Below are 18,251 nucleotides of genomic sequence, written 5' to 3'. Positions count from 1 at the left end.
GCGAACGAACCTGTACCGTACCAACTCCAACTGTTTTTCAGGCATTAGAATTGCCCATCATAACAGTACCACCATTCACTTCTCTGTAAGTAGTGAAACAATCCTTTGAAGGACACATATGATACGAAGCACCGGAATCAAGCATCCAACCATCATTGAGATAACTCTTTGATGTAACGGTTAACACTTCCTCATCAAAACCACAGATTGGGTCTTCTAATACTTCACTGCCTTCATCAACCGAAGCAATAATATTCTTCGAATATGATTTCTCACGTTTCTCATCTTTTGCCTTAACTTGAGACAATCAACCCAAATATGACCAGTTTTTCGACACTAATAACACTCAATATCGCTCTTTTTGGAACGATTCTTTGACTTCGACTTCTTATTACCATTATTTCCCCTATCAACAAACAATCCCTCAACTTGTTCTTCATCGCTGAACTCTTGCTTCCTTAACGCCTTAGCTTGTAAAGCAGAGACCACATCATCGAAAACCAACTTCTCTTCATCATCGTTGTCTTCATCGGTTTTCCCACTCAGCAAATAGTCAACGAAAGCATCATACGAGGGAGGCAAAGAACATAATAATATCATGGATTTATCCGTATCAGAGATAGTGACACTGATATTAGACAAATCAGAACAGATCTTATTAAACTCATTAATATGATCCATCATAGACTTACCTGGAGACATCCTAAAGGCATGAAGTCTACGCTTCAAGTAAAGTTCAGAAGTCAAATCCTTTTATAAGTAGAGCTTCTCTAACTTCTCCCACAACACCTTTGCAGAGGTTTCACTCGAAAATTTATGAGTGATATCCCTTGACAAACATAAACGAATAGTTGAACACGCTATCAAATCAAGGTCAGCCCACTTCTCATGAGTCCAATCCTTTGGTAACGTTGCTGGCTTCGCCTTGATTGCTTTGATTTGTTTCATACTAACAAGAATATCTTTTACATCAGTTTGCCATGATGTGAAATTATTCTTACCATTGAACTTGATAATATCAAATCCATGCACCTTTGAAACTCCACTTGATGTAGAACTAGACATCTTCATTTCCAACTATGATCCTCTCCACGCTCACCGCACCACTTGTTAGGATTAATGCTTTAGAATTAACCTTACAAGACACTAGTTCTTTGGATCACGTAGAACTAAAGAAAACAGAATAAGATGCACTAAACGAAACAAAGAAAGACAAAAGATTAACGTGGTTCGGAAATTGCCTACGTCCACAAACGGCTACGATCAACTCTTATTATTAGAACGAGTTACAGAGAATTAAACCCCAAACTATGACCAGCTGATTGCTGTTCACAAACACCAAAATAATTCCCTAGAACAAAACGCTCTAAACCCTAAAATTCTAGGAAACAAACTTGTATTTTTCTTCTCTAAATTGTTTTGTGTATTTTTCTTTAGGACTTGTACACCTATTTATATAGGTTACAAACTTGAGTTCCAAGTTATACTAGGAAACTACAAACTTGAGTTCCAAGTATATGAATTATACTAGGAAACCTCAAACATAACTAAATCAGGAAACTCCCTAACTTAGGAAAACAAGGAAACCTCTAAAAGATTCTCTTCCTAAAACATCGACAGCATAACAATTATCCACCTTGCGATATTTCCACCAAACTGAGCTTGATCTTCATAAGTTAACCGTAGCCTCTAATTCCCCTAGGGCCTTAACAATGAGCAGTATTGATCAAGCTGAGACACCTCTCAAACTTGACCTTCAGAACGACTTTCGTCAACATGTCTGCTGGATTATCTTCAGTATCAACCTTCAGTAGTTGTATTAATCCGTTATCAACCACTTATCGAAGCTTGTGATAACGAACATCAATATGCTTAGTGCGTGCATGATTAACTTGGTTTTTAGCTAAATGAATAGCACTTTGACTATCACAGTTCACAACAACACTTCGTTGCATAATCCCCAAGTCTTTAACTAAACCATTAATTCAACTAGTAAGGCAGTTAGACTATTGTTAATATGACCATTAATTCAACTAGTGGATGTCTTCAAAAATTGGAGGTAGAAGAAGGAAGCAGAGCTAGGGAAAGCACCTGGAAATTAGGTCTCTGATGGACCTAAACGGAGCGCAAATAGCCAAACTCATCTGGAAGTTATTGGATGATCCAGATTGTCTGTGGAGTCAAATCATGAAAGCTAAGTACCTGAGGACGTCCAACTTTGAAGAGGCAAAAGCTAGTTCTAGAAGCTCCTCCACATGGAAGGCGATGATCATTATTAGAGCGGATATGAAACATAACTGTGCCCGACAGTTGGAGATGGGGACAAAATTTCTATTTTCAAAGATCCTTGGATCCCAAATGTGCCTAGCCCAGAAATAGTCATCAATAACAACCAGGGAGAGCAGTTGAAGAGGGTCAGTGACTTCATTCTTTAAAATCCTAGAAGATGGAATGAGGAGCTTATCCAAGAAGTCTTTGATAGTAATACTGCCCAGCAGATTCTTTAGATTTATATCCCAGATCAGGAGGAGAATATCAAGGACAAGATATTTGGACGCCCCATCCGAACGGTTCCTTCTCAACTAAATCCTTACAGAAGCAGATAAGACAAGCGTATCCCTCTACCTCTGCGCTCCGCAGCGATGTCTTCCCTTGGAAGAGGTTTTGGAAGGTAAAGAACCTTGCTCCTAAAATTCATATATTTACCTGGAAAGTTATCCACGACAGGCTTGCCACTCTACATTCCTTAGGAAAGTACATACCTTCTTCCATCCCTTGGAGATTAAGAAGCATGATCTTGCAGATCAGAGTTTTGCTAAAGAAGTGTAGCAGCGTGGAATTCTCTTTTGTGAAGAAAGACGCGAATTCCTTGGCGCACGTCCTAGATAGTTTTGCTTTCAGCAACCAGGTCTTTGACTGGTGGTCTGAAAACCATCCCTGTATAGCCAATCTCTTTGAGTGAGGCTCTTCTTTTCCTTTTTTTTCTTTTTTTTTTTTCCTGCAGTATTTTTCATTAATGTACTTAAACCTAACCAGAGATTAATTAGATTAAAATTAACAATCACATGATTTCTGTCTCTGCTCCTGAAGTTGTAACTCTCTTCATGATTCTCATCTTCAAATCTCAAAAACTGAAAACCAAATCAAATAGTAAAGTACAGATTGATTTGTGAAGAGATTTTGTTACGTGGCTACAGAGCTTTAATCTGGAGACCAAATTCTCTCATCTTGGCTTAGCTCCATGGTTCACTTTCAGCCTTAGCTGTATGGCTCATTTTCGCCCAAGAAAGGGCACACAAACACCAAACTGTGGTAGAAAAGAACGAAACCCAAGTGAAATTAAATATGGCAAAGTTCCATCACAACTGAAGTGCTGCTGGGTTTAGTTGGATATGGTTGGTCACAGTCGAAGAAGAAGAAGAGGAGAAATCGAAGCATCTATGGTTCGTCAAAAAGGGTTAGAACTTAGAATTATCAGAATGCATTTTAGGGTTCATTAGAATTTGAGGCTTATATTAGTTAGAATTTTGTTTTTTAGGGTTCATAAATTTTGGGGTTTTTGCATGTAATCAGTGTGTTGGATGGTTAGTGGTGGATGTAGTAACATATATGTACTAGGGATTTTGAAATCGGAAACACTGAGACCATTTTCACCCTTTCTGCTTCACACCAGTAGCTACTAAACACCACTACCACACCCTTGGTTCCAGAATTTCACTTACATTATTGTTTCATTCCTGTAGTGTTTTAGTCTTTCGTTAAGAGGAAATTGCTTCGGTTTTAAAAAGGTACAGTGCACCAACAAAACTAGCTCTACTTAAGGAAGTTGCTCAGTTTCCTGATGTGAAAATAGATTGGAATGTGTTAGTCAAGAAGACCACCACCGGAATCACTAATGCCTTGGAATATCAGAAGCTATGGAGACATTTGGCTTATTGTGGTAAACTGCCTGAAACAGTAGAAGAAAAACCCGAGGAGCAGCCATTGAATGATGACGGTAGTGACTCGGAGTATGAGTTGGAAGTTTTTCCTCCTGCTACTGATGAAGCATCATTAGAGGCTACAGCTTGTGTGAAGGTGCTGCTTGCTTCTGGTTTGTCAGATGACGCAGGAGGAGATGGTCCTGCGACTGTAGAAGCTCCATTGACTATTAAAGTACCTACATGGCAGGATTCTAAAAGTCCATTGGATAATAATCCCCAGCCCTGCAGCTTAAATGGAATGGATACTATTGTTCCAGTTTCTGTACAAAAACAATCGTCGACTGCAGTGAGAGCAACTGCAGCTGAAGAAGGAATGGATGCAACTGTGTCAAATGCTGATGGCCAGCCTGAAAAAGGAAAAAGGAAATGGACGGCAGAGGAGGATAATGAACTCATTGCTGCTGTGAAGAAATTTGGTAAAAGGAATTGGGCTGACATTCTTAAGGCAGATATTTTCAAGGGTGATAGGACTGCTTCACAATTATCTCAGAGATGGGGAATCATAAGGAGGAGACTAAAATTGGAGACAGGTTGTGTGAAGGTGCTGCTTGCTTCTGGTTTGTCAGATAACGCAAGAAGAGGTCCAGCAAGTGTAGAAGTTCCATCGACTATAAATAGACCTACTTGTCAGGATTCTATAAGTAGATTGGATAATAATCCCCAGCCCTGCAGCTTAAATGGAATGGATACTATTGTTCCAGTTTCTGTACAAAAACAATCGTCACGGACTGCAGTGACAATAGCTAAAGGGTTGGATGGAACTGTGTCAAATGCTGTTGTTGGCAGGCCTGCAAAAACAAAAAGAAACAAGAGACCCTGGACAACAACGGAGGATAATGAGCTATTCACTGCTGTGAAGGAATTGGGTTAACATTCTTAAGGCAGATATTTTGACAGGTGACAGGAGTGCTGCACAATTATCTCATAGATGGGGCATCATAAGGAACAGACAAAACGAACTCCCAGAGCAATGGCTTGCTACCAACCGAGCAGTTACACGTGCTCTGAATACGCCCATGGATAATAGCTTATCCGCAGCATGTACAGTCGGTCCAGCAAATTTGGTGGCTTCTTCTGCTACAGTTAGCAGTCCGCAAATCCCTCTCCAGACAACGAAAGGAACATCTGGTGTCATGGCAAAACCTCGATCAATTACTAAAAAAACAGCTGCTGTGGTCCCAAGTCCGATGATACAAACAGATGCTATTGCTGCTGGATCCTGTATCGCCACTCCTTCGACTGCCATACCGCTGCTTAAAAGCTGCACAATTCAAACTGCTGTTGATATAACTACCAGTTGGAAATCGTGAATGCCAGGTGTGACACCACCGTTGACCCCTAACCACTCAGGTGCTCGGCTTAATGTGCATTATATTTGCACAGGCATATCATCAGCATCCCCAACCACATACTCTACTGCGGTACCAAGTGTTTCTCTGCCAGCACCAACACCTGTAGTGAAATGTAAGGTCCCCTCTGTTAGTATTCTCGCTTCTGCATCTACTTCATGTGGGACGGTTGCTGCAGGCAAGAAGACAAATAGAGTTAGGAGTGCCGGAGTTGGGAACACGTTGGAGAAAGAAAAGGCTCAAAACTCATCTAAGGAAGTAGTGAAGAACTCATCCAATGAAGAAGAGGTTAATAAATCTCTAAGAAAGAACAGGTCAAGCCTGTAGAGATGATAATCTATTGTTCAGCACAGATATAGTCAAGGATGGCAAACAGGATGATCAAGTAGCTTAGATTCAGATATGGTTATTGGAGATCAAACGACGCAGAATCTTAGTAATTTACCAACTGTGGAAGCTGCCGCCAGTGATCCAAATGCAAGCTAGACAAAACGAAAAAGAGAATATGAAGAATTCTGGCCAATTAAGGTTAGTTAGACTGTTGTTCATATGACCATTAGTTCAATTAGTAGATGTGTTCAGAAATTGGAGGAAGAAGAAGGAAGCAGAGGTAGGGAAAGCACTGGCTATGTATATTTTTGTATGGTTTCAGCTAGGTTATTGTGTTCACATACCTCTCTAATTAAGGTTTTTCCAGTGACAGTTTTAAGAAATAGTATATTATTTATAATGCTTAGTGTTTTTCGTCTCTTAATTTCGTACTATGTTGTGCCTGTATCTTACAATTGGGTCTGCAGAAGACTATAGCTGCTCGTGTATTCATTTCAATTAGGATTCAGGAGGATATATAACCACACCTCCATGATGTATTGGCAGGAAAAATCCTGGCCGGAGGAATCCTGATTGGATGCCAAGGATGAAAGAATGACCAAACCTGCAGCAACAGTTGATGTCCTCCAGTACCACAACAGCTCAGGGTCCATCAAAGACAGCACTGCTAGGTATTTGGCTCCATACTCCATTTCTTCGTCCACTCTTGTTGCTTTTAGATAGAACCTGGCAAAATTTGGCCTTAAAATTCATATCAAATAATAATCCTTACAGACCAGGCTGGGTGCAGTGCGTCTCACTAGCATATTGAAGGTTTGGTCACGAAACAGGAGGTGAAGGGATGAATACCATAAGAAGTTGTAAGTGGTGGGCATGAAACATTGGAATTTGAGTACCTGTAGAACTAACCACTCCATGGCAACAATTTCACACCTGATATACACATTGCTCGCAATCTGAAATATCCTTTGCCTTAAACTGCACACATATTTGTACAAATCAGATCAATAGCAGTCAATGTAAGCTCTAACCCTTGTGATGCGTATAACATATGCTGATGTGACCATGTAATCCATGGCAAAATAATTTACCAGTTATGCATCTGATTTTCTTCAATTCTTGTGGCTAAGGTGAGGCGAGCAATTCCAAGCAATTTAAAGAAGCCTTGGCTTAAAAATCTGTCTAAGAGGCTTACACTTAAAAACAGTCTCTAAATTCAGCTCCCAAACACCTGATTCCTGCAGAGTTTGATTCATTCATTAATGTGCTGAAATTATGGAGATTATAGATAATTACTAACTAAACTTAAATAGATTATCCAGTTTTGCCTCTGTTGAAGAAGAAAATCTCTCTAGGTTGTTGAGTAATAATCACGTGATTTCTTTCTCCTAAAGTTGTTGTAACTCTTTTCGATAATTTCATCTTCAAAACTCAAAAACTGTAAATACAAGAAGTCTCAGAGAAACAAATTGCTTCAGAGACATTATTATAACTGCCTCCTCCATCAATTTCATCGACTTTACCGAGGCGCCAGGCCCTTCGCCTAGGGCTTAGGCGGCCCAGAGGAAAGTTAGAAAATGCTCACACTCGGGGCGTTCCCTGGGCGACTCGTGCGCCTTTTAGAACATAGTTTACAAAATGTATGTGGCCCGACCATCTTAGACGAAGGGTAATTTTTCAGTGAGTATTCGATCTGACCAGAACAGTTGCGACCCAGCGATATTATTGGTTATAGTTTTGAATTATAAAGATTTGAACTTGTCAAACTATTAGTTGTGTGTTTTTTCATCTTGCAATTTAGTCGGAAAGAATCAAACTATCTCCAACCAGCAAGAGAGATGTCCTAGGTTGGGTTTGGATTTCAATTCTTCAATAGGTTCTAACTGTGAGGTTGTTTAATTTGGTTTCTTTGATAGTTTTAATCACTTCTGTATCATTCAGTTTTGTGTTTTTTGTTTTTCTGCTACATAAGTTTAATTAACAGGAATCTTTTTGTTGGCTACCCAGTAGCCATGAAGAAAAAAAAGAAAAAAATTAACAGTGTTCGATCTATGGGGGCAGCATCAACTCTAACAAATTTCAGGAATCGGGTCAAGATTTAAACTTTTACATGAAGAAATTAGTGATTCAATTTGATGGAATTTGTACTCACAGTACCGTCCTCAGATTTACTCATGGGTACCAGCACAGAAGTCGTGAACTACCGCTGATTTACTCAGGCATGATCCAGAACCTTCATACTGGAATAACAAATATCTATAGTTTCCCTGCTGCTGCTGCTGCTGCAGATGGAGAGAAAACAACCAGAATATTGAATGGTTCCGAGTCATGTCGAAAAGGTTCGCCACCGAGTCGACCAGAAGAAGACGATGGTCCACAAGAGCTGAAGTGGACCCCATCATCCAATAATTCACCTGCAAACTCAACTGTGGAGCGAAACCAAAAACAAACAATGTCACGCGCAAAAACAGATAAACATGAGCTGTCAAGCATGTCCCGCGTGATAAGAAGAACTCTGACACATCACAAATAACTAGGGCGCGATTATTTACCAGTGATACCCCAATTTCAAGCCACGCCTTACCGAAAGTCTCTGAGTCACACCGAGTTGCAAACAAATTCGGTCAAGTCAAGTCAGCGGTCAACCACGTAACAAGCACTACATGCAATCAATGCCCGGCTACAAACCCGATCAAACCAATCCAAAAGCAAACACAGCCGGGAAGGAACTTTTCAGCTGCAGAACCCAACTCTCGCATGAAAAATGAGTAATGTCTTGGGGGACTGTCAAACGAAAGACCAATTTTTGACAGTCCAAGTATGGCGCGAACTCGCGCACAATGTTAGGTTAACTTCCCATATTCTGTATATAAATAAGTGTGCTATGGCACCATGTTCCAGTAGTATTTTAGGTCTAGTTTCAGGTTATGGTCTATATCATGCTCTTTCTTTGGATCATTCTGCAGGCTTTGGTTACTTTCGACAAATGCAATGCAACACCAACAATTTGAATAGTCGATGCAACCTTGCCAACCACTGTGAGAAAGACCGTAATCATCAACTAGTATTTGATTTTATGTTTTTTCCTTCCATGTTTTTAGACTAGCTTATTAGTAGTACTAAAGATAATTTAGAGTCCGCGGAACATCAACAACCGGATTCCTCTATGCAAGTTTCACATCAACAACAACAACAACAAGAGGTGCTCACAAGAGGTGGGGACAAGATCCATACACCACAACACAGCAGCAGCTACCAATCCACCAACCGATCGGCTACACAACCATCGTCAACACCCTATGATCACTTCAAGGCTCAAACTCTGAAGTATCCGTCAAATCTTAGGCTATTCTTATGGATAGTCAATGAAGAAGGTTTCATAACCTTCACACTACGGATCTACCACCACCACACCATCAACATCTACTGGGCTAGCTATAACTGTTGTGTTCTACACAAATTGTGAGTTCAAACACCAGGACCAAGACATAACCAAGATTGTGACGAAACTATGCATGTAACAAGAGTCAAAACAAGAATCAAAAATGGCAGGAATATCCACGATATCAAGGAGATGAGGTCTAATCGAACAAGACGTTCAAAAATTAATGCTTATAATTGGAAATTAGTTATGCTAATGGTGAGTTACCCGATTGTAAAGACTGGGAATGCTATATTCCCAGACTAAGTAACCCTCGACAATTCGAGCCTTTAAATAAAATTTCTCCTTATCAATTTTTTTTTTTGAATTATACAGACATGATGTTATGGTCGAATTTAAATCTGCTGGATGATAACTGTTCACAGTCCAAAGGTCACGATTGAATCATCCAACCGTTGTGCTGTTTCAATCAACACAAACAAAAACCCATCATCTTCATATTCCGGCACAGAAAAAGCATTCCAAAACTGAGAGTTCTTTAGCATTTTGAAAACAAATTAGACTAGTGAATTTATTCGAGGGTTTCTTGCTGCGTGATTGCATTCATTCGATTGAAGACATTCAAGTGCTGGGTTATCTTCTATCTCTTGGTATCAGCACCAAGGTATGGGATGTTAATGTTTTAAGGAAAGAGTCTAACTCGACTCAGTGAAAACTACTAGATTTATTTGAATGTATGTGTTTCTATCTTCTTAAATCTATTGATATATCACTGTAATTGTTGTTTTGAATCAATCAATTTCAAGACGTGATACTGTTGTTGGAAGACTAAGTGTTTGTATAATTGTCTCATTGAGAAGTCAGTATTGTTTGTGGAAATTTTAATCGGTCTTGTTGCAATTATAGTCTTCAGTGTGTTGATGTAGTAACATGTACTAGGGATTTTAAAGGTTTAATTACTTTTGTTTCATTATAGCAAAGAGAGAGTGGGATTGTTGGTCTCCCGACCAAAGACTGAGACCATCTCCACCCTTTCTGCTTCCCCCCAAACCACCAAGGTAATCCACATTAATACTATTTTTCTCTTTAGTTACTACTAAACACCCTTGGTTTCAGACTTTCACTTACATTATTGTTTCATTCCTGTAGTGTTTTAGTCTTTCGTTAGTAGAATAAACTTTGAGCTCATTCCATACCAAAAATATGCAGTATATTATGTCAGTGATTTTCAAGTCTTGATTATGAGAATTTTGTATCGGTTGAAAAGAATATATAGTGAAGTCATCAATGTGTTGTGTTTCTTTATAGCTGTCTCTCCGATATGTCTAGTAGTTAAATCCATATCCTAACCGTTTATTGGGTTTTTTAGTACCTTGATTGTTTTATGTTGTCTTTGTAACACAGGTGGACAGTTCTTTAACTTGCATTAGCTTTATAGTCTCGTTGCTTACATCAGACTTAGAGATTTTTCTTTGCATAATACGTTCCGGTGTAGAACTTCTTTTATAGGGCTTGCAGATGGCTTCATCTGATAATAAGACACAGAAACGATGGAAGGGTTTAATCAGGAAAGAAGATATTGCTTCGGATTTAACAAGATACAGTGCACCAACAAAACTAGCTCTACTTAAGGAAGTTTCTCAGTTTCCTGATGTGATAATAGATAGGAATGTGTTGGTCAAGAAGACGACAACAGGTATTATTAGTTCCCGGGAATATCCGATGTTATGGAGACATTTGGCCTATTGCGATAAACTGCCAGAAGCAGTAGATGAAAAACTTGAGGAACAGCGATTGGATGATGAAGATAGTGACTTGGAGTATGAGTTATTGGAAGCTTTTCCTCCTGCTACTGATGAAGCATCATCAGAGGTTGCTGCTTGTGTGAAGGTGCTGCTTGCTTCTGGTTTGTCAGATGACGCGGAAGGAAGTCCTATAACTGTAGAAGCTCCATTCACTATAAATATGCCTACTTGGCAGGATTCTAAAAGTCCATTGGATAATCCTCAGCCGTGCAGCTTGAAAGGAATAAATATTACTGTTCCAGTTTCTGTACAAAAACAATCATCGGCTGCAGTGACAACAGCTAAAGGATTGGATGGAACTGTGGCGACAACAGCTAAAGGATTGGATGGAACCATGGTAAATGCTGGCGGCGTTCAGCCTGCAAAAATAAGAAAATGGAAAACCTGGACGCTAGAGGAGGATAATGAACTCATTGCTGCTGTGAAGAAATTAGGTGAAAGGAATTGGGCTAACATTCTTAAGGCAGATTTTTTCAAGGGTGATAGGACTGCTTCACAATTATCTCAGAGATGGGGCATCATAAGGAAGAGACTTAAGGAACAGACAAAACGAACTCACAGAGCAATGGGTTGCAACCAACCGAGCAGTTACACAAGCTCTGAGTATGCCCATGAATAATAACTTATCCGCAACATGTACAATCGGCCCAGCAAATTTGGTGGCTTCTGCTGCTACAGTTAGCAGTCAGCAAATCCCTCTCCATACACCGAAAGGAGCATCTGGTGTCATTGCAAAACCTCGATCAATTACTAAAAGAACAGCTCCTGTGGTCCCAAATCCACTGATACAAGCAGCTGCTATTGCTACTGGAACCTGTACCGCCACTCCTTCGACTGCCATATCGGTGCTTAAAAGTTGCAGAATCCAAGGTGTGACACCACCGTTGACCCCTAACCACTCAGGTGCTCTGTGTAATGTGCATTACATTTGCACAGGCTTGTCATCAGCATCCCCAACCACATTCTCTACTGCGGTACCAACTGTCTCTCTGCCACCACCAACACCTGCAGTGAAATGTAAGGTTCCCTCTGTTAGTGTTCTCGCCTCTGCATCTACTTCATATGGGGCCGTTGCTGCAGACAAGTAGAGTTACAAGTGCGGGAGTTGGGAACACGTTGGAGGAAGAAAAGGCTCAGAACTCACGTAAGGAAGTAGTTAAGAACTCATCCAATGAAGAAGAGGTTAAGAACTCGTCTAAGAATGAACAGGTCAAGCCTGTAGAGATGATGATTTATTGTTCAGCAGATATAGCCAAGGATGGCAAACAAGATGATCAAGCAGCTTAGATTCTGATATGGTTATTGGAGATCAAATGTCGCAGAATCTTAGTAAGTTGCCAACTGTGAAAGCTGCCGCTAGTGACTATCAAAATTCCATAATCTTAGTAAATTAAATTCCCTAACAATTTTAGGTAGTTTTTATTATTAGCATTTCAATTAAAATAAAATAGGTAAGTAATTAAGGGTGCACAAGTAAAATACCATAATGTCCTTAATATTTTGACAAAGTCAGAGTGAACGGCCATTTTAAAACTGAAGGACTAGTATTTAGGACATTTAAACCCATAGGAGCCTTCAATACCAAATACTTAGGGTACCCAATAAGTTGAGCCTTCAGAGTCCCCGTGACAGGCTTCTTTCTAATCATTCGCGTGGTAACCATTTTTATCCAAACCGGTCCCCATACATACAATAGAGATTAGGGTAACCATTTTTATCCAAACCAGTCCCCATACATACAATAGAGATTAGGGTAACCATTTTTATCCAAACCAGTCCCCATTAGGGCCGTAGCAAAGTTTTTAGAGACCCTAGGCGAACTTGCTGAAATCGGGGCCTATATAATAAAGATAATTTTTTCCCTTGCGATTGAAAATTTATTACCAATTTTCAAGATAATTAATAGGAAGACACTTTTACTAGAGGAAAAGATGATCATGGTCTAGTCTTGTTGGCATCGAGTCGATATTGGGTGAATTTAATAATAACATTTCCGATAAGATTTCTTGCTCAATTTCGTATATGTATCACCCTTTCGTATATGTATTTAGAAAAAAATATTATTTTTAATTTACATCAGAACGCTTCCAGTTTCATCCTCGCTCTTTTTTAAGTTTTAGCCGGATGAATCTAGTTTCATTCTTGCAATTTTTTTGTTGTCCATTTCACCCATACTAATTTGTACTCGTCAATTAGAACCGTGTTTTAAAAATATTTGGACAAATGACCCATTTTTCGAAAAACTTATGGGTTCTATACGAGGAGCGATGGATAAATATTTGGTTTCAAATGATTACAACCATGAAGAAACAATGAATGAGTGTGACGAAGAATGGGAAAATTTGGTTAACCACTTGGAAACAAATGGAGATTTATTGGACAATAATGAGAATACATATCGGAAAAATGAAGTATCAAGAGGGCCGGAATTATCACCACCTAATACAAATGAGATTGGCCAAGATGAAGAGCCAAGGGGCAAGAATTATCAGCATCGAATACAAATGAGATCGGGCAAGTTGAAGTTGAATAATGAAGAATATGGACCAATTAATATTTATGATCCCGGAAATTGGATAATAATATATGAACCAAAGTTTAAAAGATGTTTCAGTAAAGAAAATCCAGTAAGAGAAATCGATAAAAGTTTTTGATTTTCTTTTGATAGTATAATTTCACGTCGGAAATGGCAGGAAGATTGAGTTTTATCATGAGATAATATATTTCTCTCTACTTTAGCCTTTTTCTAGCAATTTGCTTCATTTGAAAATGATAATTAATAAGGGGAAAACCACTTTTATTAGAGGGATTGATGTTTAAACAGTCTAAATACAATGAAAGGGTGGTACATATATGAAATTGAGCAAGAAATCTTATCGGGAAATGTTATTATTAAATTCACCCAATATCGACTCGATGTCAACAACACCGGACCATGATCAGCTTTCCCTCTAACAAAAGTGTCTTTCTCCCTACTAGTTATCTTGAAAATTGGTAATATATTTTACATTCAATCCCAAGGGAAAAAAAATATTTTTTTTGTATAGGCCCCGGTTTCAGCAAGTTCCCCTAGGGCCTCTAAAAACTTTGCTACGGCCCTGGCAGGAAGACTATAAGGGCTTGCACCTTAGCACAAGTCTAACTCATTGTTGTTACTTCATCATTTTTTTGATTGATAATTTGGGTTTTAAGAAGGTTAAAGTTTGAATTTTGGTTTGACGCTAGAATATGATCCGATGACTCAACTCTGAGACAGACTGATTAAGTACTGACTCAGTTAAATTCACTCTTAATTGAAAGAAACAGACCATGTTTCTGATCAAAATGATGTTAATTCATGATGCTGAGGGCATGTAGTACAACAGTAAAATCATATAAACATGCTTTATTTCTTTTTCGACTCCAAATACTTATTAGGTAATTCCGAAATGATCAAATTAGACCTTCATTGCTCAAATTGTGCGCAACAACATAATCCAAACACTGGGCGGCCTGTGAAGTAACCTAATGATGTGCAACAAGTAGTACAGTCGTCTTTCTTGGTACTTGGACATTTTTCTTCTGGGTGGACACATACAATCCGTAGTGATCCTGCGTTTGTTCCTATTGCTACTGCAACATCTGCATAATGGCATCATTCATGTATTAGCTAATTGCTATTAATCATAACTAATTCATGTATAACCCTTTCTTTTATTAAGAAAAAAAAATATTGATTTGGAGAAAATTAAAATGTAAAATTCATAATAAATAATAGACCAGAATATTTATACTTAACCATTATTGATCCTTCTTGCTGCTTCAGCTGAGAAACCACCAAGAAGCAACAAGCATAAGGCCAGAGCCATGACTATCTTCATTGAGGAACTACTCATTTTCATCTTTTACGTTGCTGATTGATTGATTCAGGAATGCATTTATAATGGTTTTCCAGTAATCTAAATTTAATTAGGGTCCATGCGTGATATCTTTGGCATTAACTTGCAAGATTTGAAAATAAATTGTTTAGCCATATCAAATAAGGCTGTTGTCATTTAGATTTTGGGACTGGCATCAAGTTAAAAAGCATTCACCACACCCCACGGACATACTCAAAAAAGAAGGGGGAAAAAAAGAAAAAAATAAAGTTAGAAAGGAATAAATAGATTTTCTGACGTCAAAAAATCTATTTATTCCCTTTTGACCCATAAAAATTAGTGCAAAAAGATGATAGTAAGTAGTAAGTGCAAGAATTTGTTAGAATGGCTAGGGTTCTTAACTTAGTTGAGATGCAAATGGAAAGGAGGGATAGATATATTTAATCTAATTACAGTAGAGGCTAATAGATGCTTACAAAGTGTCATCCGACTATGTGACAGCAACTGTTGCAGACGGTATCGTGCGTGCTTCTACACGATCCAAATTAATCCTGTAAAGTTGAACAGATCCAAGTAAACTGACATGCATGAGTTGTTTCTAAAGTAAAAGGACAAATCAAGATTGTGCATATGATCATGAGCTCCAATTGAAGGAATTAAACTACCCATAAGGATTAATGTAATATAGTTGGTTCTTCGGGGCATTCCCATCAAACAAAAAAACATTGAATTTTAGGATGACCTTTTTTCTAAATCCTACAAGGGCACAGGACCAAGATCATTAAGAAAATCATGACCAAACTTCGGAGGTATTTTCTTGAAAATTCAGTGAGTTGGTTTTTCAGGGATACAGACATGGTAAATCTAAATCCAGAAGAGGGTTATTGACTCTCTGTAAGATTTTTTTATAATGCTTTATACTTATGGTACCATCTAACAATATCATACCTATTAGTACAGTAATTATCAACTCTATCTGTGGATGCCTTGAGTCTCCCCACTCTAGCTCTGTAAGTGTTGAGATTATTAGTCCCACATTGTTAGGCAATTTAAGATACTGTGGTTTATAATTTCTTAGGGCCTTTCCACTCATTGCCAATTGATTTTGAGTTGGATGTCCATATTCTAACATGGTATCAAAGCAGGCTATTTGTGACGAGTCATTAGACCGCGCCTTTACTCCGCGTTACCCGATTTATTGTCTACGTGTTAGACCCAACGAGGCTACACGTGAGGGGGCGTGTTGAGATTATTAGTCCCACATTGTTTGGGCAATCTAAGATCCTGCGGTTTATAATCCTTTGGGCCTCTCCACTCATTGCCAATCGGTTTATAATCCTATGCCCGTACTCTAACATGGTATCATCGACCAAGAATCGGTCATGTGATATTAATTTTTTATTTTTCCTTTCACTTTGTTGAGAGTACATTTTTTTATAAGGTCTAAATGTCTGCAACCGAAGGCAATATCTCTTGGAGATTATCTCATGTGTTACTCAATAATAAAAACTATGTTCTTTGGTCCCAAATAGTAGCCTTGGCTATTGGTGGAAAGAAGAAAGTGAGTTTTATCAATGGAAACGATAGATCTCATATTGATGAATCCCTCATTTTCGTCATCTGAAAATAGTAGTCAAGAAGAAAATATTCATGTTGTGTCAATAGTGGGCATGGGTGGGGGGGGGGAGGGGGGCTAGGGAAAACCACTTTATCTCAATTTGTTTCCAAACATGACTCCATAGACAGAAATGTTAAAATAAAAGCATGGGTCTGCATTTCTGATAATTTTCATATCTCTAAGATCTTAGAAAATATTCTAGAGTCCATTACTGAAAAAAAGAGTCCTGGGGTGACAAACGTTGATGTACTAGTGAGGAATGTCCAGGAAGTTATTGCTGGGAAGAAATATTTGATAGTATTGGATGATGTCTGGAATGACAATGCGGAAGACTGGGATAAACTTATGAGTTTTTTAAGCGTGGGTGCTCCGGGGAGCAAAATCTTAGTAACTACTCGTAGTGAGCATGTTGCAGCTATTGTTAGAGGTGCAATTCCACCGTACAGTTTAACAGCCTTATCAGATCAAGATTTCTGGTCGATTATCAAGAACAAGGCATTTTCGCCTGGTGGAGCACTGGAGACTGAAACTTTGACAAAAATTGAAGAGGAGATTGCAACAAGATGTTCGGGCTTACCAATTGCAGCTAATTTTCTTGGAAGTCTGATGCGCTTGAAACGTAAGGAGTCTGACTGGTTAGCCATCCGAGACAATGGTATTTTCAATACACCTGAGAATCCTAATAGAATAATACAAATATTGAAGTTGAGTTTCGATAACTTACCTTCTCATTTGAAACAATGTTTTTCATATTGTTGTTTGTTTCCTAAAGATTGAGAATTTTATAGATTTTCTTTGATTGAGTTGTGGATGGCTGAAGGATTTCTTCATCAATCTAATGAAGGAGGATACCAAAAATCACTAGAAGATATTGGTAACGATCATTTCCATCGTTTGTTGTCGAATTCTTTCTTTCAAGATGTAAAAAAGGATAAGCTAGGCGACATAGAGAAAGTCAAAATGCATGATTTGGTTCATGATCTTGCATTAAGTGTCGTTGGGAGTCATGAAGCCATGACTCTGAATGCACGTGAAATGAAGAAGCATGCATCTGATATTCGTCGTGTACAACTAGTTCTCGACCAGACAGCATCGCCTAATGTCTTGAATAGTGCAGAAAAGTTGCGCACACTGTTTTGCAGAGAAGAAGATGAATTACGGCTGGGTCCAATTAGCAACAAGCGTTTACGAGTAATATTTTCTCTCGGTCATAACAGTCTAGAAATTCCATCCACCCCATTTAAGTTCAAGCACTTGAGGTACCTTGAGATCATCTCTCTCACAACTCCAAATGTTCATCTTTCTTCCATCAGTCAACTCTACAATCTGCAGGTTATGAACCTCCGTGGATGCGAAGATGTCCAGAAAATACTCAAAGAACTTGGGTCTTTGATTAATTTACGTCATCTTAATCTCTCTGAATCGGACGTGGAAGTGATACCTGGTTCCATCCTCAGGCTCACCAATTTGCAGACTTTATATATGGGAAGTTGTGAATATTTAAAAGCCTTGCCAGTAAACATCGGATCTCTCCAACAATTGTCAGTTCTTGATGTTTCCGGAACATCTACGGAAGACTTGCCCGATTCAGTCACGAGCATCTACAATTTAAGGAGATTGGAATTCCACAATTGCGAGAGCCTAAAATCGTTACCCCATAACCTTGGAGCGCTCACAATTAAGGTTACTTGATTTGTCAGACACAAGCAACATCTGCAACTTAGAGGTAGTGGACCTCGGAAAAAAGTGCAAGTTTCCTGAAGACATAAAGAATTGGGTGCAATTAAGAAGTCTCAAATACAACGGAAAGACGAGGGAAGCCATAATGTCTAGAGGTATAGAAACTCTAACTTACCTCAGAACATTAGTGCCTTACATTGTGAGGAAAAAAGCAGATTCCGATATTACTTGTAGCAGTAGCATTGAG

General features: G+C 38.8%; 2 protein-coding genes and 1 long non-coding RNA gene across 5 annotated transcripts; 2 read left to right on the top strand and 1 right to left on the bottom strand.

Annotated features, from left to right (window-relative positions):
* Positions 1-7,436: 7,436 nt before the first annotated feature.
* LOC113303212 lies at positions 7,437-12,243 on the top strand. 3 transcript variants are annotated; one of them, XM_026552234.1, is made up of 4 exons: positions 7,437-8,509; positions 8,629-9,302; positions 9,420-9,708; positions 10,449-12,243. In XM_026552234.1, exon 4 carries the CDS (start codon positions 10,563-10,565, stop codon positions 11,466-11,468), a length of 906 nt encoding a protein of 301 aa, XP_026408019.1. In that variant the 5' UTR covers positions 7,437-8,509; positions 8,629-9,302; positions 9,420-9,708; positions 10,449-10,562; the 3' UTR covers positions 11,469-12,243. The 3 variants fall into 3 exon arrangements, with proteins under 3 accessions (XP_026408019.1, XP_026408017.1, XP_026408018.1); XM_026552232.1 differs by having other exon boundaries at positions 7,437-9,302; XM_026552233.1 differs by having other exon boundaries at positions 7,437-9,708.
* A 1,899-nt stretch (positions 12,244-14,142) lies between these two features.
* On the bottom strand, positions 14,143-14,740 carry LOC113302328. The gene is made up of 2 exons (XR_003336783.1): positions 14,628-14,740; positions 14,143-14,470 (listed from the first exon to the last, which is right to left on the bottom strand). It is a non-coding gene; the product is annotated as an uncharacterized LOC113302328 (long non-coding RNA).
* A 1,413-nt stretch (positions 14,741-16,153) lies between these two features.
* Positions 16,154-18,016, top strand: LOC113304932 (putative disease resistance protein RGA3). Its single transcript, XM_026554052.1, has 3 exons — positions 16,154-16,267; positions 16,508-16,979; positions 17,145-18,016. The coding sequence occupies exons 1-3, from the start codon at positions 16,154-16,156 to the stop codon at positions 18,014-18,016; spliced, it is 1,458 nt and encodes a 485-aa protein (XP_026409837.1).
* Positions 18,017-18,251: the final 235 nt, after the last annotated feature.

Source organism: Papaver somniferum, chromosome 8 (genome assembly GCF_003573695.1).
Source record: "Papaver somniferum cultivar HN1 chromosome 8, ASM357369v1, whole genome shotgun sequence".
Lineage (NCBI taxonomy): Eukaryota > Viridiplantae > Streptophyta > Magnoliopsida > Ranunculales > Papaveraceae > Papaver > Papaver somniferum.
The sequence above is the reverse complement of the archived record's forward strand: the minus strand, read 5'-3'. Positions and strand labels throughout refer to the sequence as shown.